Source organism: Bos javanicus, chromosome 3 (assembly GCF_032452875.1).
Source record: "Bos javanicus breed banteng chromosome 3, ARS-OSU_banteng_1.0, whole genome shotgun sequence".
In the NCBI taxonomy this organism is placed as follows: domain Eukaryota; kingdom Metazoa; phylum Chordata; class Mammalia; order Artiodactyla; family Bovidae; genus Bos; species Bos javanicus.
The window spans coordinates 9,305,471-9,321,787 of record NC_083870.1 but is presented as its reverse complement, the minus strand read 5'-3'; the positions used below and the strand labels follow the sequence as shown (position 1 = coordinate 9,321,787).

Sequence of the window (16,317 nt, the reverse complement as noted above, 5' to 3'; positions counted from 1 at the left end):
TACATCAGATAAGAAGTTTTCATTGCATTTTGATACTTGTAAATTAAAAAACAAAAATGAAAAAGTCACTACTTCAAGAAGCCTTGCTTGATCACCTATCTAGGTAGGCTTTTCCCTATTATTCTCTAACTGTTCCTTCATTGATTTATCAAATACATAGAGTACCTATTTTGCATCAGTTACTATTCAGTGGTAGGAATACAGTGAAGAAAAGGGACAAAATCCATATTTTCATTGATCTTGAGAATGGTGGGGGGAGTCAAACAAGAAACCTGTATGGAAAAGAAAAGTAAATCTGTATGGAAATACACAGTGTATTTTTGAATAGTGATAGTGTCATGAGAAAATAAAGGATAATAGAACAGAATAAATGGTGGGGAGGCTGGGAGCAATTTTAGGTAGGAAAATCAAGGAAAGCCTGATCTTTGAGAAGATGAGGTTTTAGTGTAGATATGAATGATGAGAAGAAGGTAGCTAGACAAGGACCTCGGGAGAGAGATCTCCACAAAGAGAGAGCAGCAATTGTAAAGACCCTGAGGTGTAGGAGGTTGGCATGTTCAAAGATGCTGTCAATATCTCTGAAGGCCTCCTTCAATCACTTATCACAGTGATAAGTGATTATCACATTTACCACTTATCACAATACACTTATCACATGTAATAACATGTTTATTTTTGTTTACCTTTTTGGATCTATATATATTTATTATCTTTTATTTGTTTATAGTCTTTTATTCCCATGATTCCTGAGGACCAAGGCTGTGTTTATCTTGTTAAAGATCCATACTTAGCACCTGGCACAGAGTGAGTAGTTCAATGTTTATTGAATAAATAAATAGTAACAGCTATTCAGTAAAAAATTTTATTTGTAGTATTAGTTATTGAAATGGTACTTTTTGTTTTCTAATTATAGAAATATAATTTTTACTATGCTTTTTCAAACTACATATCCTGTCCACTATAGTAAATAGGCTCTTTTCCTGTGCCTTTCCTCCCTTGAAAATATCTGTTCTAAGAAGTTTAATGTTAAAGTTTCTTTTCCCTTTGTTTTCAATTGTTGTGAATTCACCCTGTGATTTGGATTGTTATCAGACCCCAAGAAGGGCTTTAATAGAGACGCTCTCCTTTCCTTGGGTCACTATAACCATTAATTATAGTTAGCCTATAGAAATGAATAAAGGGAGAAAGAAAAGTAGAATTTAAGGTGATTATGGGACATTCAAGAGATATCCAATCAACAGAGTCTAGGGAGACAAGTCTGTTTATGGAACAGGAATTGTAAGAGAAGCCAAGTTAAGGAGAGGTAAGCAAGAGCCAGAAGGATGGAAAAGAAAACTAGGATGGTGCAACGTAATGAGAGCTGAAAGGGGAAAACTTAAGGGTGAGGAGGATTCTGTAAGGTCAAATGCTGCAGCGAGCACCAGAATACAGAGTAAAGACCTCTGTGTCTAGACATTGGCACCTTTTATGATCGCAGCTTCAGAAGAGTGGTAAGGCTAGATGTGAGGAAATGAAAGCTTTGGACATATGCCATTCATTCTGGAGCTCTGATAGTAAAAGAGCAGTGATTTTGTTCCTCTCCTTCTTTCACACAGGAAATATCTATAGCCCATCTCCGGGAAGAGGAAAGTCAGGGGTCATACTCACTTCCTCTCTAGTTGAAAAGTCACATCTCAATCCATTGTCGTCACCTTGAAATTCAGGATGAAATGTCTGTCTAGTGACTCTGGAACAGGGTTCCCTTCTCTCTGTCCCACATCCATCTGCAGCAGTCTTCTCATACACTGGACCCCGAGGGAGAGGTTGGGTGGTTCTTTACTAAAAACTTCAGGTAAATATTCTAAAGCCACACAGGGTCCAAGCATTGTTTTGAGGGTGAACTGGGGAGTGGGTAAGGAAGATCAAGCATTGTTATTTTGGGTGTGGCTAATTTGCCCCTTTTTACCAACATGATATGGGGCAAAGCTTCATGGTTTAGTCCAGGAGTTGAAAAACATTTACCAGGCAGATATAATAAATGAAAGAAATAGGCAGGTCAGGCCAGGGATGAAGTGTAGAGTGCAAGTCCCATTTAGAATAGGATTAATGTTACTCCCCAGTGCTACTCAGCACCAGATAATTGTTTCTCTGTAGAAATGTGGTTCCACTGTGGTCAGATATCTGGAAAACAAAAACAAAAACAAACCAGGATCTTTAAGTGAATTGTTCCAATTTCTCATGTTACTCTTCTGTTTTTGCATTTCCTTATAAATTTTATTTTCATGTTATTAATTTTTTAAAAAGCACTGTGGGGGCCAAATACCTGTAGATAGAATCCTGGTCTCCAGCTTCCAGTTTGTGATTGTTTTTTTTATTTGTTGCTGCACAGTTTGCAGGATCTTAGCTCCCCAACCAGGGATTGAACCTGGGCCCTTGGCAATGATAGCAAAACTCCTAACCACTGAAGTGCCAGGGAATTCTTAGTTTGTGATTTCTGGTTTAGAATGTAAGAAAGTATGCCAAGGAATAGTTTAGTCCTTCCTTAATTCATACTGGTCACTCCCCACCTCTACAATACTTCATGGCATCCTGGGCCACTTTTTCTAAAGCACTCATTGATTGATTCCGGGTTATTTTCTCCTCCATCTTTATCTGTTGGCCCTGAGGGAAGTAGAAGGATGGGCAATACCCAAAAGATAGGAATGAGGAAAAGACTGTGTAGCTTTTCCAACTCTTTTAGTTTCTCAAATTCACAAGAAGGCTATCAGGTTTCTCTTACAGTACCTGAGATACCATGTGAGGTTCTGGAGAATTTCCTACCTTCTTGGAATTTCAATTCCAGTGGAGATATATGTCTAGATATATGGATATATCAATCATAAAATTACATAAAATCTTATAAAATTATAAGCTTTATAAATAATTGGGGAAATACAGGAAGCTATGAGATTATATAACAGACAGCTGACTTAACTGGGTATGAGGATGAATATGTCAAAGAAGACTTCTCCGGAGAAATTATGTAGAAGCTAGATCTGGAAGACTAAATAAGAATTAGCTAACCTGCTGTGTGTGTTTGTGTGTATGTGTGTAGAAGGTATTTCAGAGGGAACTCTTTATGTTAAGCCACAGAAGCAAGAGAGTTTGGAGAATTCTAGGAGCTGAATGAAGACCAGTGTGATTGGGATGCTGTGAAAGAAGGGGTGACAAGGTAGTAGGGGTCTTGGAGGCCATGCCAAAGGTTTGGAATTGCCAGTTGGTGTGACTGGGGTCTGCTTAAAAGGGAAAAGGACTTTTCTTCCTTTTTATTACCTTTCCAGAACAGTCAGTCACAATTGTCTTACCTCAGTCAAAGCAGTTTAATGGTGATGCATTTCCCTCCATTTTATTAAGGAAGAAGCTTACTTTCTGGACAAAGAAAAAAAATTTTGGTAGAAATTTTGTAGGCATTGCATGTTTTCTTCCCTGAATACAAAATTTATCTTTTGGGAATGGAGCATGCAGATCTTCATGGGTTTGCCTACAGAATAGTAGATTAGTTACAGTTGGTTAATTCCTTTTGTCTCCCGCAAGAAAGAAAAAGGTAATTAATTACATGGTGAGTGTTGGGTGGTCTTCAGGCCTAGAGAGAGCTCTGACTGAGAATGTCCCATAGCAGTGGTGCCATTTACTCTTATGAGAAACAGTAGCATAAGGAAAGGCTTGGAGAGGGAAATCCAGAGATTTTAAATCTAGAGATTTTTTTACCCCTCCTTTTTGACATCCTAAGTTTGATATGTGAATTAGGGGTAGAGTTGAGATTCCAAAGAGACAGTCTGTGAGGTAAGGTCAGAGGTTAGGGTTAAGATATAAATTTGGGAACCATTAGCTTATAAATGGTATTAAGGCAATGAGAATGACTGACATCATATAAGAAGAACATGTAGGTGGAGAAGTAAAAGGGGCCCATGTCTGAGCCTTAGCTCCAGTCCTTACTGGTCCTGCATAGGTGAAGGGGGTTCAGAAAGAGACTGAGAAGCAGCTAATAAGAAAGGAGGAAGGCTAGGGGAATCTGGTGTTATAGATTCCAAAGGAAAAGAGTGTGTCATTGGTAATACATGTGGAGGAAGTTTAAAAGGTTCAAGGAAATATAAGAATCAAGAAGTCTATCTTTTATTTCCTGGTCTATACTGAAACGTAAGCTGTTTTTCTTATAAGCTCTTTTCTTATTTGCCTCTTAGGTATTCATAGACACATTCCTAGTTCTTGTTTTAGTAGTGATTCCCCAGTGCTATCCAGACTTAAGGTGAATTCTGGTAGATTTCCTACTCTTGATGATTTAGCAGTCCCTTCCATGCCATGATTTCTAATTGTTTTTGCTGTTTTTGGGGCATCCTAGATGTTGAAGATGTTTCTCTACCTGCCCTGACTTCCACATTATTCTGATTTTTTCTCCTTTGAAAGACCTTGGAAATCTTATTTTTTTCTTGATCTCCTTGAGAAAAAGGCACTCTCTACCCAAAGAAATTTTCCCCAAACTTTAGGCCATCTTGCATGGGCATAGACATAACTCTTCTTTATTCTTTGATTCCTCCATGACTCTATTACTGAAGCCCTTCCTTCTTCCTGAACAAATTTCTCAATCCTGTTCTGCTGACTGATAATATAATTAGTAGCCAATGTGTGTTTTAGTCATTCAGTCATGTTGGACTCTTTGTGACCCCATGGACTAGAGCCTGCCAGGTTCCTCTTTCCATGGAATTCTCCAGGCACGAATACTGGAGTTGGTTGCCATTTCCTTCTCCAGGGGATTATTCTGACCCAGAGATTGAACCTGGGTCTTCCGGATTGCAGACAGATTCTTAACCATCTGAGTCACCAGGAAAGCCCTAATTAATAGTCAGTATTTGAGATTAATTTAACTTTGGTGAATTTTGTTTTGCTCATTTACTGTTCCCATTATTATTTCAGTTCTTCCTTATTCAACTCTCCCACTCCTTCCCATTAAATCTTGAGGTCTTGAGAGCTGATCTCCATTACATAGTCTCCAGCACACGGGCTCTCTCCAACAGTCCTGGGCTGTTTAAATAAATTTTTAAATTTCAGAAGAATCTGATTGGCTTCAAATCCACCAAACAGGGTTTCCCTGGTGGCTCAGTGGTAAAGAATATACCTGCCAATACAGGGGACAGGGGTTTGATCCCTGGTCCAGGAAGATCTCACATTCATTGGACAACTCAGCCTGTGAGCTGCAACTACTGAGCCCATGCACCACAACTACTGAATGTGCACCTTGAGCCCATGATCTGCAACCAGAGAAACCACTGCAATAAGAAGCCCCCACTAACAACAACTGGAGGTGTAATTAATTGCTACATGCATTTTAAAGCTCTATTTGAATTTTAACTATCTGTAGGTAAAAACTTAATCAAAAGCAAAAAGAATGTCATAGAGCTACATGTTTTGACATTTAAATTTTGTTTAAGAAATACTCTTAAGCAAAAAAAAAAAAAAAGAAAAAAAAAGCAAGTTCTAAAAAAATTCTATTCTGGGAAAAAAGCTCTTTTAATATGGAATCACAGAACTTCCTTGGTGGTCCAGTGGCTAAGATGCCATGCTCCCAATACAAGGGGTCTGGGTTTGATTCCTGGTTGGGGAACTGTATCCCTCATGTCACAATGAAGAGTTTGCATCTCACAACTAAGAATTCACATGCTGCAACTATAAAAAAGATCTGGCATGCCACAGCTAAGAGATCCTATATGCCACAACTAAAGATTCTGTGTGCTTTAACTAAAAGAATCCACATGTTCTGATGAAGGTTGAAGATCCTCTGTGCCACCACTAATACTCAGCGCAGCCAAATAAACAAAAAAATTAAAAATATGGAATCATTAATAGTGGTTATCTTAGAGATTGTAGGCAATTTTTGCTTGTGAAATGTTTGAGTTATTTACAATGTGCATATATTTGTTATTTTATGATCAGAGAAAGATACACTTTAAAAAGATATATTAGAATGACTTCAATTAGATGGTAGAATAAGAGATTCTAGTCCATGTCCTACGACAGAAACACCAATTTAACAACCTTTCATGGACAAAGATACCTTTATGAGTACTCCAAAGTCCAGCTGAGTGGTTCTAGCACCCCAGTGGAACATAAAACCCGAGAATGAGAAAGGTGGCAGAAGCTTATTTAAAGAAATAATAGCTGAAAACTTCCCAAATCTGGGGAAAAATGGATATCCAGATTCATGAAGGTTAAAGCAATAGAAATAGGTTGAGTCCCAAAATGTCTACACTAAGACACATTGTAATTAAATGGCCAAAAGTCAAAAATAGAATTTTGAAAGCCTCAAAAGAAAAATGACTTGTCAAATACAAGTAAATTCCCACATAAAACTGTCAAAGGTTTCTCAGCAGAAGCCTTGCAGTCCAGGAGGGAGTGGAATAATATATTCAAAGTGCTGAAAGAAGACAACTGCCAACAAAAATATTTTATACCTGGCAAAACTATCTTTTAGAAATGAAATAGAAAGACTTTCTCAGACAAATAAAAACTGAGGGAGACCTGCCTTACAAGAAATGCTAAGGGAAATTCTTCATATTGAAATGAAAGGGTGCTAAACAGCAACACCAAAGCAAATGAAAGTACAGATCTTGTTGATAAAGGTAAGCACAGGCAATCCCTAATGGTTCAACTTACAATTTTTTGATTTTACAATCGTGTGAAAGTGTTATGCATTCAGTAGAATCCATACTTTGAATTTTGATCTTTTCCCAACTATGAATGTGTGATATGATACTCTCTTGTGATGCTGGGAAGGGCAGTGAGCCACAGCTCCCAGTCAGCCACATGATCATGAAGGCAAATAACTGATACATTTATAACCATTCCATACCCATATATCCATTTAGTTATTTCAGTACAGTATTTAATAACTTACATGAGAATTCATCAATACTTTATTATAAAATAGGCTTTGTGTTAGATGATTTTGCCCATCTGTAGGTTAACGTGAATATCCTGAGCAGTTTAAGGTAAGACTGAGTGACTTCACTTTCACTTTTCACTTTCATGCATTGGAGAAAGAAATGGCAACCCACTCCAGTGTTCTTGCCTGGAGAATCCCAGGGATGAGGGAGCCTGGTGGGCTGCCATCTATGGGGTTACACAGAGCCGGACATGACTGAAGCGACTTAGCAGCAGTAGCAGCAGCAGATTTATTAAATGCCTTTTGGTTTATGACATTTTCAACTTCCACTGGGCTTTTGGGGAAATAATCCCATTGTAACTCAAGGAAGAATAATGTAGTATTGTAATAGTGCCACATAAGTCATTTTAAACTCTAGTATATTTGAGATTTTTTGTATTTCCATACAAATTGTGAAATTATTTGTTCTAGCTCCATGAAAAATACCATTGGCAGCTTGATAGGGATTGCATTGAATCTATAAATTGCTTTGGGTAGTATATTCATTTTCACTATATTGACTCTTCCAATCCATGAACATGGTATATTTCTTCATCTATTAGTGTCCTCTTTGATTCCTTTCACCAGTGTTTTATAGTTTTCTATATATAGGTCTTTTGTTTCTTTAGGTAGATATATTCCTAAGTATTTTATTCTTTTCGTTGCAATGGTGAATGGAATTGTTTCCTTAATTTCTTTTTCTGTTTTCTCATTATTAGTGTATAGGAATGCAAGGGATTTCTGTGTGTTGATTTTATATCCTGCAACTTTACTATATTCATTGATTAGTTCTAGCAATTTTCTGGTGGAGTCTTTAGGGTTTTCTATGTAAAGGATCATGTCATCTGCAAACAGTGAGAGTTTTACTTCTTCTTTTCCAATTTGGATTCCTTTTATCTCTTTTTCTGCTCTGATTGCTGTGGCCAAAACTTCTAAAACTATGTTGAATAGTAATGGTGAAAGTGGGCAGCCTTGTCTTGTTCCTGACTTTAGAGGAAATGCTTTCAATTTTTCACCATTGAGGATAATGTTTGCTGTGGGTTTGTCATATATAGCTTTTATTATGTTGAGGTATGTTCCTTCTATTCCTGCTTTCTGGAGAGTTTTTATCATAAATGGATGTTGAATTTTGCCAAAGGCTTTCTCTGCATCTATTGAGATAATCATATGGTTTTTATTTTTCAATTTGTTGATGTGGCGTATTACATTGATTGATTTGTGGATATTGAAGAATCCTTGCATCCCTGGGATAAAGCCCACTTGGTCATGGTGTATGATCTTTTTAATGTGTTGTTGGATTCTGATTGCTAGAATTTTGTTAAGGATTTTTGCATCTATGTTCATCAGTGATATTGGCCTGTAGTTTTCTTTTTTTGCGGGGTCTTTGTCAGGTTTTGGTATTAGGGTGATGGTGGCCTCATAGAATGAGTTTGGAAGTTTACCTTCCTCTGCAATTTTCTGGAAGAGTTTGAGTAGGATAGGTATTAGCTTTTCTTAAACAGGTGGTGCTGGGAAAACTGGTCAACCACTTGTAAAAGAATGAAACTAGAACACTTTCTAACACCATACACAAAAATAAACTCAAAATGGATTAAAGATCTAAACATAAGACCAGAAACTATAAAACTCCTAGAGGAGAACATAGGCAAAACACTCTCTGACATACATCACAGCAGGATCCTCTATGACCCACCTCCCAGAATATTGGAAATAAAAGCAAAAATAAACAAATGGGACCTAATTAAACTTAAAAGCTTCTGCACAACAAAGGAAATTATAAGCAAGGTGAAAAGACAGCCTTCAGGATGGGAGAAAATAATAGCAAATGAAGCAACCGACAAACAACTAATCTCAAAAATATACAAGCAACTCCTACAGCTCAATTCCAGAAAAATAAATGACCCAATCAAAAAATGGGCCAAAGAACTAAATAGACATTCCTCCAAAGAAGACATACAGATGGCTAACAAACACATGAAAAGATGCTCAACATCACTCATTATCAGAGAAATGCAAATCAAAACCACTATGAGGTACCATTTCATGCCAGTCAGAATGGCTGTGATCCAAAAGTCTACAAGCAATAAATGCTGGAGAGGGTGTGGAGAAAAGGGAACTCTCTTACACTGTTGGTGGGAATGCAAACTAGTACAGCCACTATGGAGAACAGTGTGAAGATTCCTTAAAAAACTGGAAATAGAACTGCCTTATGATCCAGCAATCCCACTGCCGGGCATACACACTGAGGAAACCAGAAGGGAAAGAGACACGTGTACCCCAATGTTCATCGCAGCACTGTTTATAATAGCCAGGACATGGAAGCAACCTAGATGCCCATCAGCAGATGAATGGATAAGAAAGCAGTGGTACATATACACAATGGAGTATTACTCAGCCATTAAAAAGAATACATTTGAATCAGTTCTAATGAGGTGGATGAAACTGGAGCCTATTATACAGAGTGAAGTAAGCCAGAAAGAAAAACACCAATACTGTATACTAACGCATATATATGGAATTTAGAAAGATGGTAACAATAACCCTGTATACGAGACAGCAAAAGAGACATTGTTGTATAGAACAGTCTTTTGGACTCTGTGGGAGAGGGAGAGGGTGGGATGATTTGGAGAATGACCTTGAAACATGTATAATATCATATATGAAACGAGTCGCCAGTCCAGGTTAGATGCACGATACTGGATGCTTGGGGCTGGTGCACTGGGACCACCTAGAGGGATGGTATGGGGAGGGAGGAGGGAGGAGGGTTCAGGATGGGGAACACATGTATACCTGTGGCGGATTCATTTTGATATATGGCAAAACCAATACAATACTGTAAAGTTAAAAAAATAAAATAAAATAAAAACTCTAGTAAAAGTTAAAAGATAAAGGTATTAACTGTAAATATAAAAATCTATTAGTGGATACACAATTTTTAAAATATGCATTATGACATCAATAGCAAACTATGTAATTAGAAATTTTTGAATGCAACTCTTCTATGGAGAGTTTTGCATGCAACTAAATTTAAACTATTATTAGCTTAAAATACACTATTGTGAGATGCTATATATAGGCCTCAGGGTAACCACAAAAAAACACCTAAAGCAGATACACAAAAGAAAAAGAGAAAGAAGTCAAATCATATAAACACAAAGAATTATCAAATCATAAAGAGGACTTCCCTGGTGGCTCAGACGGTAAAGCATCTATCTACAATGCATGAGACCTGGGTTAGATCTCTGGGTCGGGAAGATCCTCTGGAGAAGGAAATGGCAATCCCATCCAGTACTATTGCCTGGAAAATCCCATGGACAGAGGAGCCAGGTTACAGTCCATGGGGTCAAAAAGAGCCGGACACGACTGAGCGACTTCACTTTCACTTTCAAAGAGAGAAAAAGAAGAATAAAAAACAGCAAAATAAAAAAATATTAACAAATGACAGTAGTAAGTCCTTACGTATCAATAATTACTTATTAATTTAAATGTAAGTGGACTAAACTTTTCAATCAAAAGTCTTAAAGGTGCTTGAATGGATACAGTAAAAAGATCAAACTATATTCATTCTACAAGAGACTCACTGGATAGCCATAAGCTGAAAATAAAGGGTTAGTAAAAGATATTCCATGCAAATGGTAACAGGTATATGAAAAGATGCTCAACATCACTAATCATCAGGAAAATGCAAATCAAAACCACAATGAGACATCACTTTATACCTATTAGGGTGACAATTATTTAAAAAAATCAAACAACAAGGACTATTGTACAGCACAGGAACTGGTATAGTTCAACATTCAATATCTTGTAATAACCTAAATGAAAAAGAATCTGAAAAAGAATATCTATGTATCTATATCTGAATCAGTTTGCTGTATACCTGAAACTAACACAACATTGTAAATCAACCATACTTTGATGAAAAAAATCAAAAGATAAGTGTTGGTGAGGAGGATGTGGAGAAAAGGGAACTCTTGTACACTGCTGGTGGGAGTATAAATTGGTACAGCCACTGTGGAAAATCGTATAGAGTTTCCTCAAAATTGAAAAATAGAACTACAACATGATCCAGCCATTTCACTTCTGAGTATATATATACAAAGGACATGAAATTCATGGATGAACCTAATGGACACTATGCTAAGTGAAATAATCTAGATGTGGGAAAACAAAGAGTATACAACCCTATTGATATGAGTAATATAAAACAGTTAAACTTATAGAAGAAGACAGTAGAATGGTGGTTACCAAGGTATAGGAAGAGGGGAGTAGAGAAGGTGGAATAGGGAAGGTGTTGGTTAAAAGATACAAAGGCTCAGTTATGCGAGAGGAATGAGTCCCAGAGATCTACTGCATAGCATAGAGCCTATAGTTAAGAACATTGCATTTATACTTAAAAATGTAAGAGGGCAGATCTTATGTGCTCTTATCACACAAAAAAAATTAAAAATTAAAAAGAGAGTGGAGGAAACTTTTGGATGTGATGATATATTACTATTTACAGTATTGATTGTGATTTTGGTTTCATCAATGTATACTTATCTTCAAACTCATCAACCTATTTGCATTAAGTATGCACAGCTTTTTGTATGTCAGTTGTTCCTCAATAAAACATTTTTTTGAAAATTGGAGAATTCAACCCTGGGAAAAAGGAGGATTATTTCTCAGATGAGGTAAATGAATGGAATTAGAAAACTTGAGCAGAGACAGAATAGGAAATAATGTGGAAACGGTATACACAGACAGTGTATCATTTTTCCTTTCTTTTTGTGCTGAAGACCTGTAAGATTATATTAGTTCAGGTGAATGTAATTTAATAATAATAATAACAAACGTAAGAATACAACAATAATGATGGCTGACTCTTAATTGATTGAGCTCTTTTATTTGCTAACCACAATGCTAAGAGTTTCAGGTGAATTGTTTTACTTAATTCTCACGAAACTCCATTACTTCATAAACAACTCCATTTTATTTATTTATTAAGAATATTTATTGAACACTTGCTATATTTTAGGGATATGGTGATAAAATTATCATGGTCCCTCTTCTTGAAGACCTTATGGTATAGTAGGAAAAACAGACATTAAACAAATGAAAATAAATATTTAATGACATAATAAATGACATAGAAGGTGTGATAGAATAATAGGGGGATATATTTCAGATAGAAGGGCCTGGGAAGGTCTCTCTTGGAATGTGACATAGGTAAGCTGACACCTAAAAATAAGGAGGAGCCAGGCAGGCAGAGGAAGGGCCTTGAGGCAGAAGTAAATAGGTCTATTAACATAGATCATGAGAAATGCTGGATTGGAAGAAACCCAAGCTAGAATCAAGATTGCCAGGAGAAATAACAATAACCTCAGATAGGCAGATGACACCACCCTTATGGCAGAAAGTGAAGAGGAACTCAAAAGCCTCTTGATGAAAGTGAAAGTGGAGAGTGAAAAAGTTGGCTTAAAGCTCAACACTCAGAAAACGAAGATCATGGCATCCGGTCCCATCACTTCATGGGAAATAGATGGGGAAACAGCGGAAACAGTGTCAGACTTTATTTTGGGGGGTTCCAAAATCACTGCAGATGGTGACTGCAGCCATGAAATTAAAAGACGCTTACTCCTTGGAAGGAAAGTTATGACCAACCTAGATAGCATATTCAAAAGCACAGACATTACTCTGCCAACAAAGGTCCGTCTAGTCAAGGCTATGGTTTTTCCAGTGGTCATGTATGGATGTGAGAGTTGGACTGTGAAGAAAGCTGAGCGCTGAAGAATTGATGCTTTTGAACTGTGGTGTTAGAGAAGGCTCTTGAGAGTCCCTCGGACTGCAAGGAGATCCAACCAGTCCATTCTGAAGGAGATCAACCCTGAGATTTCTTTGGAGGGAATAATGCTGAAGCTGAAATTCCAGTACTTCGGCCACCGCATGCAAAGAGTTAACTCATTGGAAAAGACTCTGATGCTGGGAGGGATTGGGGGCAGGGGGAGGAGGAGATGACAGAGGATGAGATGGCTGGATGGCATCACTGACTTGATGGATGCGAGTCTGAGTGAACTCCGGGAGTTTGTGATGTACAGGGAGGCCTGGCATGCTGCGATTCATGGGGTTGCAAAGAGTTGGACATGACTGAGCGACTGAACTGAACTGAACTGAACATAGATCATTCTTTCCTCTAATAAGAGAGATAAAAGAAGGTCTAAAAGGCTAAATAGAGATAGTGGAGGAAGAATGATGCTAGTTGAGGGTGGGATGGGCCAGACTGTCTAAAGCCATGTATATTCAACTTTTATCCTGAGTGCATTAGGAAGTCTTGAAATATTTTAAGCAGCCAAGTGAAGGATCTGATTTATGTTAAAAACAATGCTTTGGCTATGTCATGGAGAATGGATTGGAGGGAGCCAAGAGCAAATATTGGGGAGAATTGCTCTGAGTTTATTGTAGCATTCAGGTTGAGAGGATAATGGTTGTACATCGGATGGTGGTTGCAGATTTGGAGAAAAGTGGAGAGGTCCACTAATTGGAGGTAGAGTCCAAAGGGCCTGGTTATAGAGAAGCTGAGTTCAGTTCAGTTCAGTCGCTCAGTTGTCTTTGACTCTTTGTGACACACACCGTGGACTGAAGCCAGTGATAACTTAAGTCCTTCATTTGTATAATAGGGCTGATCCACTGCTAGCTTCCTTTTTCAGTGTAGGAGACCAAAGCTGGAAGAGGTTAGGTAGCATGTTCCAGGAGATACATCTAGTAAATGATGTATTATGATAAGACCATGGGGTCCGCTCCAGAGAAAATACACATAACCAGCACACTGTATTCCCTCCCAGTGAGTTACAGTCCTGCTGCTTTCTAAAAGGAGAGAACTGGTTGTCTTCTGAATTATAGCCTCTCTGCCAACCATGAGTCCATTTGCTTAGTTACCTTAGAGAAAGTCAATAACCAGACTCTTTTTTTTTTTTTAACTCTTTCCCCCGGTAACCGTAAGTTCATTCTTTAAGTCTGTGAATCTGTTTCTGCTTTGTAAATAAGTTCATTTGTATCATTTGTTAAAAAGAGCTGCATATCACTTAGTATAATAATCTCCAGGTCCACCCATGTTGCTGCAAATGGCATTATTTCATTCTTTTTGATGGCTGAGTAATATTCCATTGTATAAGTGTACCACATCTTCATTATCTATTCTTCTATTGGTGTACACTTAGGTTGCTTCCATGTCTTGGCTATTGTAAATCATGCTTCAATGAATGTTGGAGTGCATATATTCTTTTGAGCCACTTTTTTCTTCAGATGTATGCCCAATATTGGAATTGCTGAATCTCATGGTAGCTCTACTTTTAGTTTTTAAAGGAAACTCCTTACTGTTCTCCATTGTGGCTGTATGAATTTACATTCCCACCAACAGTGTAGGAGGGTTCCCTTTTCTCCACATCCTCTCCAGTACTTATTGTTTGCAGATTTCTTTGGCTACTCAGGGTCTTTTGTATCTTAATACAAATTTTAAGATATTTTGTTCTAGTTCTGTGAAAAATGCTATTGGTAATTTGACAGAGATTTCATTGAATCTATAGATCGCCTTGGGTAATATAGTCATTTTGACAATGTTGACTCATCCAATCCAAGAAAACGATATATGTTTCCATCTGCTTGTGTGGTCTTTGATTTCTTTCATCAGTGTGTTATAGTTTTTGAAGTACAGGTTTTTGTTTCCTTAGGTAGGTTTATTCCTAAGTATTTTATTCTTTTTGATGCTGTGGTAGATGGCATTATTTCTTGAATTTATCTTTCTGATCTTTTGTTGTTGGTGTATAGAAATGTAACAGATCTCTCTGCATTAATTTTGTATCTTGCAACTTTACCAAATTCCTTGATGAGCTCTAGTAGTTTTCTGGTCTCATCTTTAGAATATTCTATGTGTAGTATCGTGTCATCTGCAAACAGTGATGATTTTACTTCTTTTCCAATTTGGGTTTCTTTTCTTTTCTTCTCTGATTGCCATGGCTAGTACTTCTAAAACTATTTTGAATAAAAGTGGTGAGAGTGGACATCCTTGTCTTGTTCCTGATCTTAGAAGAAAAGCTTTCAGCTTAACTGTTGATTATGATGTTAGTTGCAGGTTTGTTTCATGCTAAGTCACTTCAGTCATGTCCAGCTCTGTGCGACCCCATGAACAGCAGCCCACCAGGCTCCTCTGTCCACAGGATTCTTTAGGCAAGAATACTGGAGTGGGTTACCATTTCCTCCCCAAGGTTTGTCATATAAGCCTTTATTATGTTAAGGTAGTTTCCCTCTATGACCACTTTGTGGAGAGGTTTTTTTTTCAGTTTTATTTATTTATTTTTAAAGAAATTTATTTATTATAATTGGAGGCTAGTTATCTTACAATATTGTAGTGGTTTTTGCCATACATTAGCATGAATCATCCATGGGTGTACATGTGTTTCCCATACCAACCCCCTCCCCCACCCTCCCTAAGAGTTTTTTAAAAAATCTTAAATGGGTGTTGAATTTTACCAAAATCTTATTCTGCATCTATTGAGATGATCATATAATTTTTATCCTTCAACTTGTTGATGTAGTGTATCACATTGACTGATGTGCAGATATTGAAAATCCTTGCATCCCTGGGATAAATCCCACTTGATCATGGTATATGATCCTTTCAATGTATTGTTCAATTCAGATTGCTAGTATCTTGTTGAAAATTTTTGCAGGTGTATTATATGATGTATATTTTGGCCTGGAGCAGATTAGAAAATGTTATTTGGGTCACATTCTGGAAATGATGTTATTCCTTAAATGTTTGATGAGGGTAAGCAGATTCAAGTCTGATAATCCTAGATATTCAAATTGTGTTGTCAGGCAGAAACCAAGCTCTGTTCTTTCTCATGGGATCAGGATCAGATATGTAATTCTGAAATTCCTTTGAAGTCTTTCAGAAACCTACACGACGTTGTGATGGGCAGCTGTCCCGGTATAAATGGGCTTTCTCTAATAGGAAAAAGAAAAATAAGGAAGGTCAATAGAAACCAGAGTGTCAGGCCATTTCTCGTTATAGGGGTGTCTGGAAATCACTATGGGCAGATAGGGATATTCACAGCCTAAGCTAAGATTAAATTAAAAGAAAAATAAGTAGCTTACATCACTTGCTGTATAGCAGATATTGGCATAACATTGTAAATCAACTATACTTCAAATATAAATAAACAAACAGATCTATATTTTTAAAAAGTAAGTTAAAAACTCAGTTAAGTGTGGTGATCCTAATATTAATACAAGATAACGTGTTTTAGGTGTGTCCTGAGACTTTCTGTAGCCTGTACTTCTGGCATCTGTAAAATGGTCCCTTTGCTATTACTATATTTGTGAAATCTTAGGTGTGAGAAGAGAGG

General features: G+C 37.2%; 1 protein-coding gene across 10 annotated transcripts in view; it reads right to left on the bottom strand.

Annotated features, from left to right (window-relative positions):
* The window catches only part of SLAMF6 (SLAM family member 6), a 44,572-nt gene that overhangs the window by 8,165 nt on the left and 20,090 nt on the right, over window positions 1–16,317 (bottom strand). For 9 of the 10 annotated variants that reach the window (XM_061401704.1, XM_061401718.1, XM_061401727.1 and 6 more), the window contains one exon: window positions 1,648–15,916. In XM_061401704.1, coding sequence (XP_061257688.1) covers window positions 15,869–15,916 — 48 coding nt within the window. In that variant the 3' untranslated portion in view covers window positions 1,648–15,868. The remainder of the gene's footprint in view (window positions 1–1,647; window positions 15,917–16,317) is intronic. The other variant, XM_061401707.1, reaches the window with a different exon arrangement.